Genomic DNA, 14,508 nt, shown 5'->3' with positions numbered 1-14,508 from the left:
TGTTAGGCAATTCTGGGCATCACTGTGAAATTTAAACTTTTGAAGGTGTTGCAATAAAGTATCATTAATCCTGCTCCCAACAATAAATACATCCTCTAGTGTTCTTCAAAGTGCTTTGGGTTTTGGGGTTCTTTATATCTTTGTTTACTTGGCTCTCTAGTATGAAAATATTTCTATTTGTTGTAGTGTTAATTTCTTCAATTGTAGACACTCCTTGACAGAATGGTTAAGTAGTAAAGAATTTAATACTCTGTGCATGTTTTCTTTCAGAATACAAGACCAAAACAGCCAACCAAGGCAACTGATTTCCATCCATTGAAAAAATGTATTCAACATTACATATTAACAATGGATCAAACATTCTATATAAACAATAGATTAAATTAACGAGGTATTAAACAATATATTAAACATTAATGTTTAGGCAATATTAAATGGCTTAAACAATGTATTCCAAGTGACAGGAAACCGGTTACAACATTGGGTCTGTGTGCACTAGTGTTTTATTGTGCAAGAAGGGGGCCTTTGGTAGAGATTTGCTTCAGTCCTGCAGTCTGTGCACTCTGAATGACTTCTCCGTGGCAGGACTGAGGTGACACCTGCACACTGCAGTGCTGTGCCCCTGCCTTGCAGTATGGACAGGAGGTGCTCTCCGTGCATGCACAGTGCTGTGCAGGCCCAACAGGAGTTTCATTTCTAGTGAAGACCAGATGTGGACATGCAGTTTGGGAAGCTTGCAGGATTGCTGCAAATCAAACCCCTGTCCATCCCTTTTTGTGTCCCCCAAGAAGAGAGCTCAGTCCCAAAGCAAAACTTCATGTGCTCTTAAAATTAAATGGTCTAAGTCCTAGAATGCTGCTGCTTTTGTCTTCCTTCTGCTGTGATTTATAAGCATGCAGTTTAGCAGTATTTCACTTGCAAGAAATTTTGTCTGTCTCTTTCAGAAAAATGCCAGTATAAGTATTTTGAGAATGGTTATTTCACCTTGTCAAGAAGAGAGTTCCGTTTAAGGGAAGTGGTCCCGTATAGATGTAATACTGGCTTTGTAACTGCAGAAGGACGAGACGAAGGACAGACACAGTGCCAAGAAGATGGCTGGACTCCACCTCCAAAATGCATCAGTGAGTACCTAAACGTGTCAGAGCTCCCTGCCATTGTCACCATCATAGAAATGGTGTCCTGTGGACTCAGAGTTTTGCCATCCAGATTGGTGGAGTTTTCTTACTGGGCAGAGACTCAAATCTCTCATCCTTCAGAGGTTAATCATTCTCAGGCTCTAGGATATACAGAGAGAAAACATAAAGGTATTGAGTAAGGTGGGGAAAATCTAGTGTCTTCTTGGTGACCTATCTTTTTGGATCTCTTTAGCATTAAGTAAATGGTAATGACTGACTGTTCAGTGATTCTTACATGAAAAAAGTACATTTGCCCAAATTTACTCCCAATGTATGAAGAAATGCCTGTGAACCAAGACATTCAGCCAGGAACTTTCTTTAAATGTGACCTAACTAGAGACAAATAGGGTTCTTTATTTGGAACGACTTTCCTCTCCTGACCAGGGGTGTAGTATAGTAAAAGACTTAATTTTCCCTTGTTGGGATACTGAGGCTCATAATATTGACCAACTTTAGCTGCTATTTTATCTTGTCCTTTTATTTCACACTGTCTTTACCTAGGACTCTGTGGCTTCTTTTCTGACCCCTCACAAATGATCACAAGGAACAGGAGTACAAACCATTTGCTATGACACTAAAAATAATAATAATATGTAGCAGAAGGAAATAATTGAACCTAAGCAAGAAGTATTTATGCTAAATATTACTTCTAGACACATATTTCTAAAGATTAATGGAATAGATAATATGTGAACATACTGCATATTTTACATGAATATTCTGGCAATGCAGAATTAGTAATGTTTCAAATATACCAACAGGGATGGTGCTTCCAAAGGGCAATGTTTCTGGATAACAAAATGCACTTTGTTTTACTCTACAGAATTATGTAAAGCACCAGAGGACATTTTGATTCACCACACAAATAAAACTGTGTTCATGCCTGAAGATAGAATTGAGTATTCATGTTTGGAAGGATATAAAACTGCAAATAATATGCCAACTGATACCACAAGGTGTGGCATAAATGGTGAATGGAGTCCAGCACCCGAGTGTCTCGGTGAATATTTTTGTGTTTGTTAATTAGCATAACTCTGTATGCACTCTGTGAACCTTTTTTCTTTAAGACTTTCTTTGGTTTTGTTCTAATCAGTTGCATTTCATGTACTTTCTGTAGGGTGTACATTATATATTAAAATATTTTGTCTTTGTAGTAATAGAATGTGCAATGCTGACATTGCCCAATGGAGATTTTTATCCCAAGAAGGGTAAATACCCCAATGGAGATGTTGTGAAATTCACCTGTGCAAACCAATTTGTAAGAGTGGGACCTGCCTCTGTTCAGTGCTACTCCTTTGGATGGTTTCCATCACCACCAGTGTGTCAAGGTAATTCTTCTGTGTGGTAGTTTGGTCCAGGCCTTCCTTGGTGACCAGTTTTTAACAAAGGAAGTGCCCAGATTTACCCAGTATTCCCTACGATTTTTATGTAAGCCCGGGGTATAAGAAGAAAGGAGGAAAGGCCTTCACTCTCCTTCTGGCGGCTGGGAGGTGCAGGTTTCCCTTTCCCATTTCCTTGTGAAATTGTATATAATTGTATATATAATTGTATATATATTTCAATTGTATATAATTGTAACATAAATGTAAATATATTAATATATATTGCTTTAGCTGTCTCTCTCTCATTTTTGTTTTTCTTGGTTGTTTTTTTTCCCTCTTCTCCCTGAGGTTTGGGGGCGGGGGGAGGACTTCTTGTGATAAGGTTTGGAGACTTGGCAGGGAGCCAGCTTCAAACCATATCATTCTGTTAACTTTATCATAGTAGGAAATAGAATCATAGAATCAGATGGGTTGGAAAGGAGCTCTGAGATCATCAAGTCCAACGCTTCATTTTTTTTTTTTTTTTGAAATCCAGTCCGGGTTTTTCTCTATTCCTTACTCTGGATAAAATCCAGTTCAGCTTTCCCCTCCCCAACGACCCCCAAGCGGCCCCAGGTCCCCCCACAGAGGCACCACAAGGTCCCAACCCCCCAAGGAATGAGGATGCCTTGGTCCTAAACACTTCTGCAGACACCTTCTATAAGCCATTCTTGCTCCAAAAGACAACCATCCCACCTTCATCTCTAACAGGCCAAGAACTAGGCCTCTTGAGCTTTCAGTGTTGGACTTTCTGCTAGCTTTGGTTATGCAATATGAAGTTATGAAGTTCTGCAGTAACTGAAAGCCAGTTGGCAAATGGGTTGCACAAAATAGTAATCAGGTTATTGATTGTAACGTTTGAAAAATTAGTTAGTGTTCAGAAATGCATAAATAATGTGCAATATGGCAGCCAGGAGTGATTCATTTGAGTAATGTCCTCTCTTACTATATTCTAAATGTCCTAAGTTTTGCCATTGCCTAATGTTGATACCCCTCAGATATTGTATCCTATGTTCTTTTTTCTAATCACATGATATTGAAGAAACAAAAAAGCTGGGCTGGAGATGGCACAGAACTGGACCCAAGCAAAAGAAACCCAGTGAAGGATTTTCCTGTGAAATTCCTTAGCTTCATCTAGTAGGATGAATAAATTCATGCCGAAGGAAAAATATATACCTCTGTACTTATCCTTTTTAAGACAGAGTACAACTTACTGGCATCTGAAAAGAGTTTCTTGTGCTGGTGCTATGCCCTTTCATGAGGCACATGGGCTTTTATGAATCTTGGCTTTCTTCCCACTCCACCAATTCTCTTAATAGGAGTTCCATTCACTCCATCAAAAGTGAAATCCTTTAATATGTCCTATATGTATCACTTGCTATGTGATTTTTAGAACATAGGTTGTTATTACTTGCAGAATGGTCAATTTTTATTTTTTTTTAAGAATACTGAAGTTGCCATCCTTGTAACATATTTTTTCTCTTAAAACTGGGTTGGTTTTATCAAGCACTTCTTTTATCATAGCAGGCATTGACAGTGCATGGAAGTAAGAGACATGAGTTAGCCAGGATCACACATATCTGTTTGTGATCTCCAGCCCACCATGAATCCAGATATTCAAAGGCATAAATCAATGATCCGTTTAACCTGTTCCACTGATTTTTCTTAACTTTAAACAACAAATTCAATGTGTTTTATGTTGTACTTTACTGTGCTTGAAGTACTGAGTTCAGAGCATAGATTTGACCTCTTGATTTCAGTGAAGGCCAGAGGCTGTGGACCTCCCCCTGAAATTACCAATGGAAGTATTGCTGGTGGCTCTGAGGAACAGTATCAACATGGGGACAGAAAGCAGTATGAGTGTAACATGGAATTTAAATTGGTTGGATCAAAGGAAATAGAATGTGTTGATGGACAGTGGTCACCTCCTCCCTCTTGCATTGGTAATCTACTTTAACACTACTTATGAGAAGTGTAATTCACTGTAAGCTAATACATCACAGATATTGTCACAATTAAAATTACATATTTGCAGATATGTTATGTTCAAAATCATGTTGTGAATGAAAAGTCAGGAAAAGCCATTACCTTTTCCTGTCACTACCACTGCAACAATGACAGCCCAAAGCAGGAAGTGCTGTTCTCATACAGAGGTGACAGCACTGCAGTCCTCTAAGGGACACTACAATGGATTTCAGTTCTTGTACTAATTCTGACTGAAAGTGTACATTACAAATGTGTAGGTGCATAATCAATTATAATTTTGACTGATGTGAATCAAGGATTCAGGTGACTTGAATTAATTGAAGGTTTTCTTACACTTTAGGGTTTATGTATCAACAGTTTGGCAAAGTAATGTTAGCTGAAACTGCTTGTGGGTCATGCTACAGTGTTGGAAAAGGAGGGGAAAAGACAGAGAGGGATTTAGTAAACTGACTAAAAGTTATACACATACTCGAGTTGTGTTGTTTAGTTGTTACAATTAATGGGAGTAGGCTTGGTTCACCAAATGCAAATATAGTTATTTTTAAGTTCTTTCAGCTATTTATATGTAACTCCAATATTATTGTGGAATACTTCTGCTCTTTTCAACAGAAGACAAAATGCCCTGTGAATCACCTTCCTCTATTCCGAACATTGCTCTTTATCAGGCAGACCAGACCCAGTTTTCACATGGTGATCAAGTAACTTGTGGATGTAAACCAGGCTCTGGCAATTCTAAGCAAATGAAAATAAAATGTCTTAATGGAGAATGGAAGCCTTTACCTCTTTGTGCTGGTAATCTCTTTCCATCCTATTTTCATAATATTTCAGATGTGAGTGTGAGATAGTTCTGTTCAAAATGTCAAGGATTTCAGCAATCAGTATGTAGCCGGACATATTACAGTTTCATGCATCAAAACTAAGTGGGTTTTATTTACTCCTCTTTTAAATGGCAGCATGTTCTTCATCCTGGAAAGACTCTGCACCTACAACTTTGTAAGCACTATGGGCAGGTCAAAGACACTTGCATAGTCGTTGAAAATCAAGTAATAAAAGGAATTAATGTTAATAGCCACAGTGTGTCAGGCTTATCCCATCCTCACCATTTTTATGTGCATTAGTCCTTTTCACAGAATCCCAGAATGGGTCAGGCTGGAGGGGACCACAGTGGGTCATCTGATCCAACGTCCCTGCTCAAGCACCCGCAAAGTAAAGTTTTTCCTCATATTCATATGGAAGTTTCCATGCATCAGTTTCTGCCCATTGCCTCTTGTCCTCTTGTTTGGCACCACTGAGAAGAGCCTGGCTCCCTCCTCCTGATATCCTTCAGATATTGGTAGATCCTGGTAGACATTGATGAGGTCCCCTTCTCTTTTTGCTCATTTCACAGCCTTTCTATAGTTTAAGGGAATAAAACGTTGGTGAGGTTTTTTATTATTATTATTTGCTGCACTCAGCAAAAGGGATCCTGTCAACATAAAAAAATTGCTTGGGGACTGAGAACAGTCTCTGCTTTAGGTAGCTGGAAAAAAAGTCTTTGTTTCTGTAATCTAGGAGTCTTAGGCATCACTTCAAATTACAGTAAATAAAAACCCACTTTCACATGGACATGCATTAAGAAATTGATGATATCTTCATCAGTACATATTATCTGAACTGAATCTATTTTTTTTAGCTCTTTTTGTTTATTTTTTTCAGATCCATCTCCTCAGTGTGAACTTCCAGTGGGTGTTGAGTTTGTAAACTCTGGTCGACATTCCATGTCAAAAAGGAGGACTGGTTTTTATAAAGTTATACATTACAGATGTACATCAGCTGACAAAAATATTAAACAGGCAACTTGTGTGTCTGGAAATTGGACACCAGAGATTGAATGTCCAGGTATGTTTTTAGATTTGCATACCATTTCTTCTTTTTATGTAGGAATGATAAGTGACTGTTATTAAAGCTTCTTAGTGTTGCTGTATAGTCTGAAATAGAAATGCTTACACACTTCTGTATATGTTAAAGGGTAGTCACAGCCATCATTTGAGCAGGTTTAGAGAAGCACTACTTCAGTGAGGCAGACAATGATCTCTAGTCTGACAATTGGAACAGTTGTCACTGTCACTTCTGATGTGAGAAAAGATGCAATGATAAATTTAAGCTCAGTTCTTCAAAAGGACTTTACCCTGATACAAATGAGAGCACATAGCTCAAGCTCCAGTCAAAGTTCCTTTATTTCCTGTAAACATTCCAAGCTTTTCAATTCCTGTTTTTTCTTTTCTTCCATTTTTTCCAATTGCTTCCTAGTGAAACAATGAGAAAAATGCTGAGTTGGCCGATTCAAAAGAAAAGACCTAAAGGAGACTGCCCTATTATAACACACACTAGAGGCTGAATGCCTGCAGGACTGCCCTTATGCATGGCAGAGCAGGATATTGCCCATAGAAAGCAGGACTGTAAAACAATCATTGCCTCATGTCCTGCTTTGACTATACCAGATTTATGGGAAAAGATGCATGGAAATGGGAGTAGCACACAGCACACAATCCTCTGGGGAACGTTCCCTTTTAAGACCAACTGTCTACCTTCTCAGTTTTCTGGAACGACAAGAGAAGCAACAAACCAAGCTCTGCAAGTCTCCTCAGATGTCCCTCCTAGATCTACCTACTTCCCTCCTTTTTTCTTTCCTGTGGCAGGAAGAGCCTTTCATTCCTTGAGTGGCAAATTTGAAGCCTATTTCTTTGCTTCCGTTTGTGATTCTCATTTAGCTCTATCAACTAAGTCTGAAGAAAAACAAAACAAGAATTCCAGAAGTTGGTTCCATTTTCCTAAAATAGTTCACCATAGAGAGAGGAACAGGGCAAACACATCAGAGTGTGCAGATGTGTGAAGGAAGCTCCAGCTTAGCTTGATGTGGGCAACTGTGACAGTCTTTTCTATGACTCTGAAAGCATATGAGCATCTGAAGGCAGCTCTGGTGTTTCTGAAGCAGAACAAAATGGTCGTTTTATTAATTAAAGCTTGAGATAGCTACTGGAGAATTATCCAACATCAATGTTTTCTTGGTTCTTTGTGTTTTAATCTGTGATGAACTACTATATCTTATGTTCTATTATAACATGAATATATGTCCTTAGCTGAGGAGGGTGTGTGCCCACCTCCACCTCAGGTGTCTGGTGCACAACAGACAACAGCTGGAAGAAATTACAGGCATGGGAGTAAAATAGCTTTTTCATGTGCCAATGGTTTCCGGCTCATCGGTGCAAAAGAAATAACCTGCATAGAAGGGAAATGGCAATCACCACCTCAGTGTGTGGGTCAGTACTGGGATATTTTTTTCTATTTCTTTTATTATGACTTACTGTGTTATGCATTTGCACTCACCATTAGCAGGAGGATGCTGTTATTTACATAAGATTATCATGAACAGGTGACTGCAGAAAAGCAATAGAACATAAGTTGCTAAAGAAAGTGTAGTTAAGCAACTGCAGTCTTTTTATTTACACAGACTGATCTAAGATGGCATATAAAACTTTCAGGTAGTCTCTCAAGAGCTGTGTGCTTATTTGTTTGTGTAATATATTTGCATAATGGAGTCTCAGTTTTGACTGGAGGCCTTAAATAGTATCCCATAGTCTGTAAATCAGCATTATTTATTACTTAGTTGCAGTTGCAATATTAATTTTCTTGCATTATTGTTTATCTTTGTTTTCTGCAATTTTTAGAAAGACCATGTTTGCCACCACAGCCTGTAGAATGTGCTGATGCTCCCAGGCTGGAAAATCCAAACTTAAAAATTGAAATAGAAGGGAAATCAATTTATCTGACTGGTGCTAAATTTAAATATGTTTCTCGGTCTGGATACATGTTAAATGGAACAACTGAGATAACTTGTTCTATGGGAGAATGGACTTCAGCTCCTAAATGCTTGGGTAATATAAAAAAATACCTTTTTTTTTTTTTTGAAGTGTATTTAGCAATAAAATGGAAAGACTTTTAAACTGAAGCTTTATTTTGCTGTGGAATCTTATCTTCCATCATGGATGTCTTCAGAGCAATACTGATTGGGTGCAAAACTGACTTTCTGAATGTAGCTTAGTTTTTAAATATACCTTTGTATTCTTGCAATCTTTGTTCAGTTCATATCTCTGCCAGGTGAGTCCTAGGCATATCCTTATAATCCAAGGACATGTTTTCTCGAGAGTCCAGTAGTGACTAAGAGTTGCTTTGGAGTCTCAGTGGTGGAAATCACTTCAGTATAGTAAGGGACAGAAGCCTGTAGTCAAATTTTCTGGCATGTTTAGAAACAGGAACGAAATATTTTGGTGACTGAAATCTGTGCCTGTTTAGGGGAATAATTTATTTAATCTTCCCCATGCTATCTTTTATATAAATTATTAGTTAACTGTAATTATATAATCCACTGTCAGCAGATGACTATGCTGATGTTAGAAATAGCTCACTAAAGCATCTGTTTGGTGGAAAAAGTACACTCCTTTGATGTGTATCCCATTAGCACAAGCATCAGATTTCTGTTATCTTTTCAGAAATGTCATGTGGAAGTATTCCAAAAGTTGCCAATGCTCAGTTTGAAGGCAGAACCAAGAAAACTTATGAGCCTGGTGAAACAATTCGCTACGAGTGTGATGCAGGGTTCCTGATTGTCGGTTCCCCTGAAATTCTGTGCAGAGAAGGAAATTGGACAGCACCGCCCTTCTGTGAAGGTATAGGTTCTGCTTCTAAGTAGTCCTTCTCAATATTGCATGTGAATTAATAGAATTTCAACTCAGGCATGCAGGTGAGTCAGGCCAATAGAGCCAACAGGTGACTTGCTTTGAATGGGCTGCTAAAACACCTCTTTTTCTGACTCTTGAGAAACAAAAAGCAGCGTAGATCAGCAAAGCCATCATTTCCTTGTGGGCTGAAGCCAGTAGCTGAAACTTAGCTGTCTGCTGAAATCAAGCAGGCAGATGGTTATGGAGGAATGCATCTTGGCTGCAAAGGAGGAGAAAACTAGTAGGGTAATGTATCTTATTTTCACATCACTAAAAATGTCAGTTGCTGACAGTTACCTTCAAATAGTAAATAAATCTCCTCACTCTCCAGCCCATTGGTACACAATGCCTTACAGCACCAATCTGCACAATTGGCTGATCTCTGTGACTTCTTTTCTCTTTTTAATCACTTTAGGCAAAAATAATATTGCATGGTGAAGCATTGCAGAATAAAGACCAAATTATCTTCTTTTTCTACCTGTAGAAAATGGTCTGCATTACACAAACCATTTTTGCTCATCAGGAGCTCCGGAATGCAATGTTCTGTGGTTCTTATATTGCTGTACTGCGGTCTTTACATGCAGCTCTCTCTTTTCAGATGTTAGCTGTGGACCTGTACCTGAAATCCCCAATGGTCATGTTGCAGGCACTCAACAGGAGAGGTATCTGCCCAGTGCCAGAGTGCATTATCAATGTGAAAGCAATTTTCAAATGATAGGTGGAAATTTTGTCACTTGTTTAAATGGTGAATGGTCACAAGCACCAGTGTGTAGAGGTAAGAACCTGTGCTTTCACCTTGCCTTTTAGCATAGAGGGGACTGTTTCTCTACCTAAACACAGTGAAGACTTGACCTTTTCTACTTCTGTTTTCTTTGGGTACCTCAACTTTGTAGTTTCTATTGCTTGCTTGCACAGCCCTTTAATTTAGCTCAATGCTTCTAGAAATACTGGGAATATTTCCATCAACAGGAAAAACGTCTTGAAGCAGCAGGGCCAAAAATGTGCTGTGCTGTCATTCTCCTGCATGTATATATTGGTATTGCTCCAGTGTCCACCATTTCAACAACCTTCAGTGGAAAGACACGTAAGGGCTCCTGTCTTCTGTTCAAAGCTGTCAGGAAGTATCTGAATGGAAGCAGCAGTAGGGGAGAGACGAAACTCCCGGGCTCCCCTCTGACCAATGCAGATCCTAGCAGAGACCCAGATCTAAACCATGTAAGGTCTGCCAGGGCCATAGAACTGGAAAGATTGTTCCTGTGACAAGAAATGGCGATGAGCTGTGCTCCTGTGCCCTGCCAAAATTTGTGGCTGCAGGGTGAACAAGTGCTACTTGGCTTTCACACAGCTCCTTGGAGCTGGCTGCGTTCCCCCATCCCTGAGCAGCATAGGCTGACAAGCTCCTCCAGCGCTGCCAGTCCTCCAGAGCTCTGCACTTCAGCACAGTGTCAGTTTGGCTGTTACCTCTGTGGTTTCCAGGAATGCCAGGGCTCCCTAGGGAGGGACATGGACATGCAGGAAGGCTGCTGTGTCTTCTGTGACATTAAGTGTAGCTACAGAAACACTGGCTTTTTCTAGAAACTCTTATTGACCCTGCCCATCTCCTGAGAGTCCCAGATCATTTTCTGCTGCCACTGTCACACCTCATTGCTTTCTCCATGGTGTGACCCACCTGAGACACAAAATCTGTACAGAAATTGTAACCAGATTGATTCCTTTAACTTTTGGTTGTATAGATGAACATCTCAACAACTGCAAAGGTGACTGTAGTCTTGTCTCTTTTCAGATGTGACATGTGAACCTCCTCCAGAAATTGCTGGTGGTAGGATTAATATTAAAAAGACAAAGTATCTCCCTGGGGAGACTGCTAACTATGACTGCTGGCAAGGTTTTAAGATGACTGGGACTTCCACTGTAGTGTGCCAGAATGGGACCTGGACAGAGCTGCCAAAGTGCAAAGGTAATTTCTCTCTCTCTCTCTCGTCATACAGTCGCCTGTCAGAGATTCTGTAATGAGGCTGACTCAGTGGGATTTACTTTTCCAAATTTCAGTACCCTTACCATGCACAATTGCAATGTATACGGCACACTCAGGAAAAAGTAATTTTCCCAGGAATCTGTTCAGATGAGTGACTCAGGTGGCTTCGCTCAAGAGGGCCAAATGCCACACTGTTCTGCAGGACAAGATGAAGTCCTGCAGACAGCTGCAAGCACTTCATCTGTGGACAAATGGGGTGAACTGGCAGTTGTGAGCCCGAGGGCTGGAGAAATGGGAAACTCTTGCTCTGTTTCACCTGCCAGGTATTTGATTTTCTCTCTGTTTTCCTCTGGTTCTCTTAGAGTAGTGCCAACATTCTGTGGGGTAGCTGGTCACATTTGTGACCAGACCTACATTGCAGTTCAACTCTCGTGGTTTTTGTCTCTGATTGGGCAATTTCTTTCAGGAAAAGGTGAGAAATGTGGCCCACCTCCAGCTATTGAAAACGGAGAGCTTCTTTCCTTCCCCAGGCCAGAATATCAACAAGGTACAACTCTGGAATACAAATGCCCAAGCCTGTACGTCTTGAAAGGATCTCAGTATATCACTTGTACTGATGGGCAGTGGTCAAGCCCCCCTGTTTGCCTAGGTACGTGGAAGCATGTGCTGGGTGGCCAAAGCCTCTGTGACTGCTCCTCCCTTCTTTTTCTCAGACCCTGAGGGCAGAACTTGTGCAGCAGCATTTGTGCTGGGGCTGTGATGCTGGCAGGGCAGAACAGCAGCAAGTCCTTCTTTTATCCTCAAAGAGTTTCTCTGAAAGTTAGCTCGTGTAGTCCTTTCTGCTGCCAGGAGGTCTGCAAGGAGAGGACTTTGGCTGAACCCCCCTCTGTGAGGGGATCTCCACCTCTGTGCAAAGCTCCTGAGGGCTCCCAAGCTGGGGATGCTGCTACAGGCAGCAGGCTGTGAACAAGGAGGAGTGATCTGAGTGTGTGGCAGTTCTGGGGACATCCAGGCGTGCATCTCTGACATGGTAATGAGAAAATAAATAAATTTAGAGAAGTACAGAGCAGAAGGGAAGGATCTCAAAAAACATGTGGTCAAGTTCATTGGTGCCTGGTGCCTTCCTCACCTGTGCACCATTCTTGCCCTGTGTGACTGTCAGACTGAAATGGCTTCTCCACAGCTCTGTGTGGCATCTCAGCCATGGTCTTTTTTCCCTTTTAGTCTGGCTGTGAATGTCTTTTCTGTGGCAAGAGGATGAGAGCAAATAGCTGGAAGGATTTTTTGATGCAAACAACTTCTGTAGGCTCTAGGGGCAAAACAGTTACCTGTGGTGTGCCTGTATGAAATGCTGACACTCTTCTCTTCAATTTTTCAAGTGGCCTGTACAGCATCAGAAGAAGATATGGACAGAAACAATATTGAGCTGAAATGGTCCAGAGAAGCCAAGCTGTATTCCACATCGGGTGACTATATTGAATTTGACTGTAAAGCAGGATATGTGAAAGAGCAAGAGCCTTCCCACTACAGAGTGCAGTGTGTGGAGGGAGTGTTGGATTACCCACGATGCAGGCCAGGCAGTAAGTCATCTCCTCTTCAGCCACAGATTAGCTGCTGTGGTGTTGCATTTTTAGTGCTGAAAGGGGAGCAAAAAGCCTTTCCCTTTCCTGGGGGAGTGCCTGGGGAGGAGCCAGAGTGCAGAACCCTGTTGTAAGCTACAGGCAGGGAGGGGCAGCGCTCCCAAGAAGCCATTGGGCAGCATTCCTGAGCCAGAAAGACTGCTGGGGAAAGGGCACAGTGGTTTCACAGCATCAGTTGTCCAGTGTGAGATCTACAGGCAAATAATGAAAGTCCTTTTTTGCAGGGAGCTGTACAGTGAGTACGGACCATATGAAAAGCAACAATATTCAACTACAGTCACGCCAATCAAGAACTTCCACCTATCGCTCTGGGGATTTTATTTTCTTTGAATGCAAATGGTGGCACAGACCAGTTTCAAGAGCTGAGAAATTTAGAGCAGAGTGCCTGGATGGAGTGATTACATATCCTACATGTCAATGTAAGTGCACAGTGCTAAGGACACCGGGTAGGAGTTATAGGAGGCAGTTTTGATGGAATTGCCTGTCCACTGGTCTGAGGAGCCTCTGTGGTGCCTGAGGATTGGTATTCATGACTTTCCCCCTTTTTTGTCTTTACACAGAATCGTGGTTTGGATAAATGGAAATGGCATGAAGGAGGCCAGCTGCAGAAATAAGAGAGCCCTCAGCCAATGCAGTGATTTGAGCTCAATTTTTCCTGGTGTTTCCCATTTTGCTGTGCTTTGTTTGCAGTTTAGACAATGTTCTGCCTTGGAATTTGTTATATTATTTTTATGATTGGATGATCGTGTTTGCATATTATCCACATTTTATCCATTTTTGTAAATGTATTTGCATTTTGTCCATCCAAATGGCTGTGCTTGCATTTTATCCATTCTATACTGATCTCACTGTTATTTTTATTAACAATTGTGTCCTGAAATAGGCTGGCTTTGGTGGCATACTGAGACAAGAATTAAAGCTCATGAGTAATTTGATTCTCAGCACTTGTCTATTCCTACTTTCTTCTCCATGTGCTTGCCTGGAAACTACCCTGGGGTCACAGCTGAGGTGAGTGTCCTGAGTACCTGATCAGGAGGAGCAAGTAAGTGGAGCCCACAGCTCCACCTGCTCTTCACAAACAAGGACAAAGTGCTTGTGGAAAGCAGCAGCAGCCTTGCTGTGGTAACTGTGTACTAATGGAGTTCATGATTCAGAGGGGAGAGAGGAAAGCAAGTAGAGTACAAATCAGGCACCCTAGGAGAGCATGATTTTGACTGTTTTAGGAGACTAGTAGGTGGGATTGCTTGGGAGTCATAGAGAAATCCAGAGAAGCTTACAGTCTTGAAGGACAGAATCTTACAAGCACAAGAATATTCCAGTTTGGTCTTCAGGAAGAAAAACACATCTACCAGGACTGGCTTGATGAATCCGGGACTTGACATAGATCTCTGAAGCAGAAAAGAAATCGATGTACTGGAGCTTGAGGCAAAAACAATCTTAGCCTGCTAAGTAACCCCAATACCTGTTTTGCTAGAAGAACATTTTAGGAGCCCTGGTTAATATCATGTTCTGTTCTGCTCCCTGGACCAAAGGCCTTATTATAGAAAGGAGTTGTACGCACACGGTAATAAATTAGGTAAACTAGATGTTTGAATAAGATATAGAAGGCCCGAA

The 14,508-nt window shown here is 40.9% G+C and overlaps 1 protein-coding gene across 1 annotated transcript in view; it reads left to right on the top strand.

The window, feature by feature from the left end:
* Nucleotides 1-13,835, top strand: part of CFH (complement factor H) — a 32,831-nt gene extending 18,996 nt beyond the window's left edge. Inside the window, exons 9-23 of the mRNA XM_017815633.1 lie at nt 945-1,121; nt 1,999-2,175; nt 2,330-2,503; nt 4,297-4,479; nt 5,132-5,314; nt 6,218-6,400; nt 7,642-7,821; nt 8,230-8,436; nt 9,052-9,228; nt 9,878-10,054; nt 11,063-11,236; nt 11,721-11,903; nt 12,634-12,834; nt 13,119-13,310; nt 13,455-13,835. Coding sequence (XP_017671122.1) covers nt 945-1,121; nt 1,999-2,175; nt 2,330-2,503; nt 4,297-4,479; nt 5,132-5,314; nt 6,218-6,400; nt 7,642-7,821; nt 8,230-8,436; nt 9,052-9,228; nt 9,878-10,054; nt 11,063-11,236; nt 11,721-11,903; nt 12,634-12,834; nt 13,119-13,310; nt 13,455-13,471 — 2,585 coding nt within the window. The 3' untranslated portion in view covers nt 13,472-13,835. The remainder of the gene's footprint in view (nt 1-944; nt 1,122-1,998; nt 2,176-2,329; nt 2,504-4,296; nt 4,480-5,131; nt 5,315-6,217; nt 6,401-7,641; nt 7,822-8,229; nt 8,437-9,051; nt 9,229-9,877; nt 10,055-11,062; nt 11,237-11,720; nt 11,904-12,633; nt 12,835-13,118; nt 13,311-13,454) is intronic.
* The last annotated feature ends 673 nt before the right edge of the window (nt 13,836-14,508 follow it).

The sequence above is a fragment of the Lepidothrix coronata genome, unplaced genomic scaffold (genome assembly GCF_001604755.1).
Source record: "Lepidothrix coronata isolate B3197 unplaced genomic scaffold, Lepidothrix_coronata-1.0 Scaffold52, whole genome shotgun sequence".
Lineage (NCBI taxonomy): Eukaryota > Metazoa > Chordata > Aves > Passeriformes > Pipridae > Lepidothrix > Lepidothrix coronata.
This window is presented reverse-complemented; position numbering and strand designations above follow the sequence as displayed.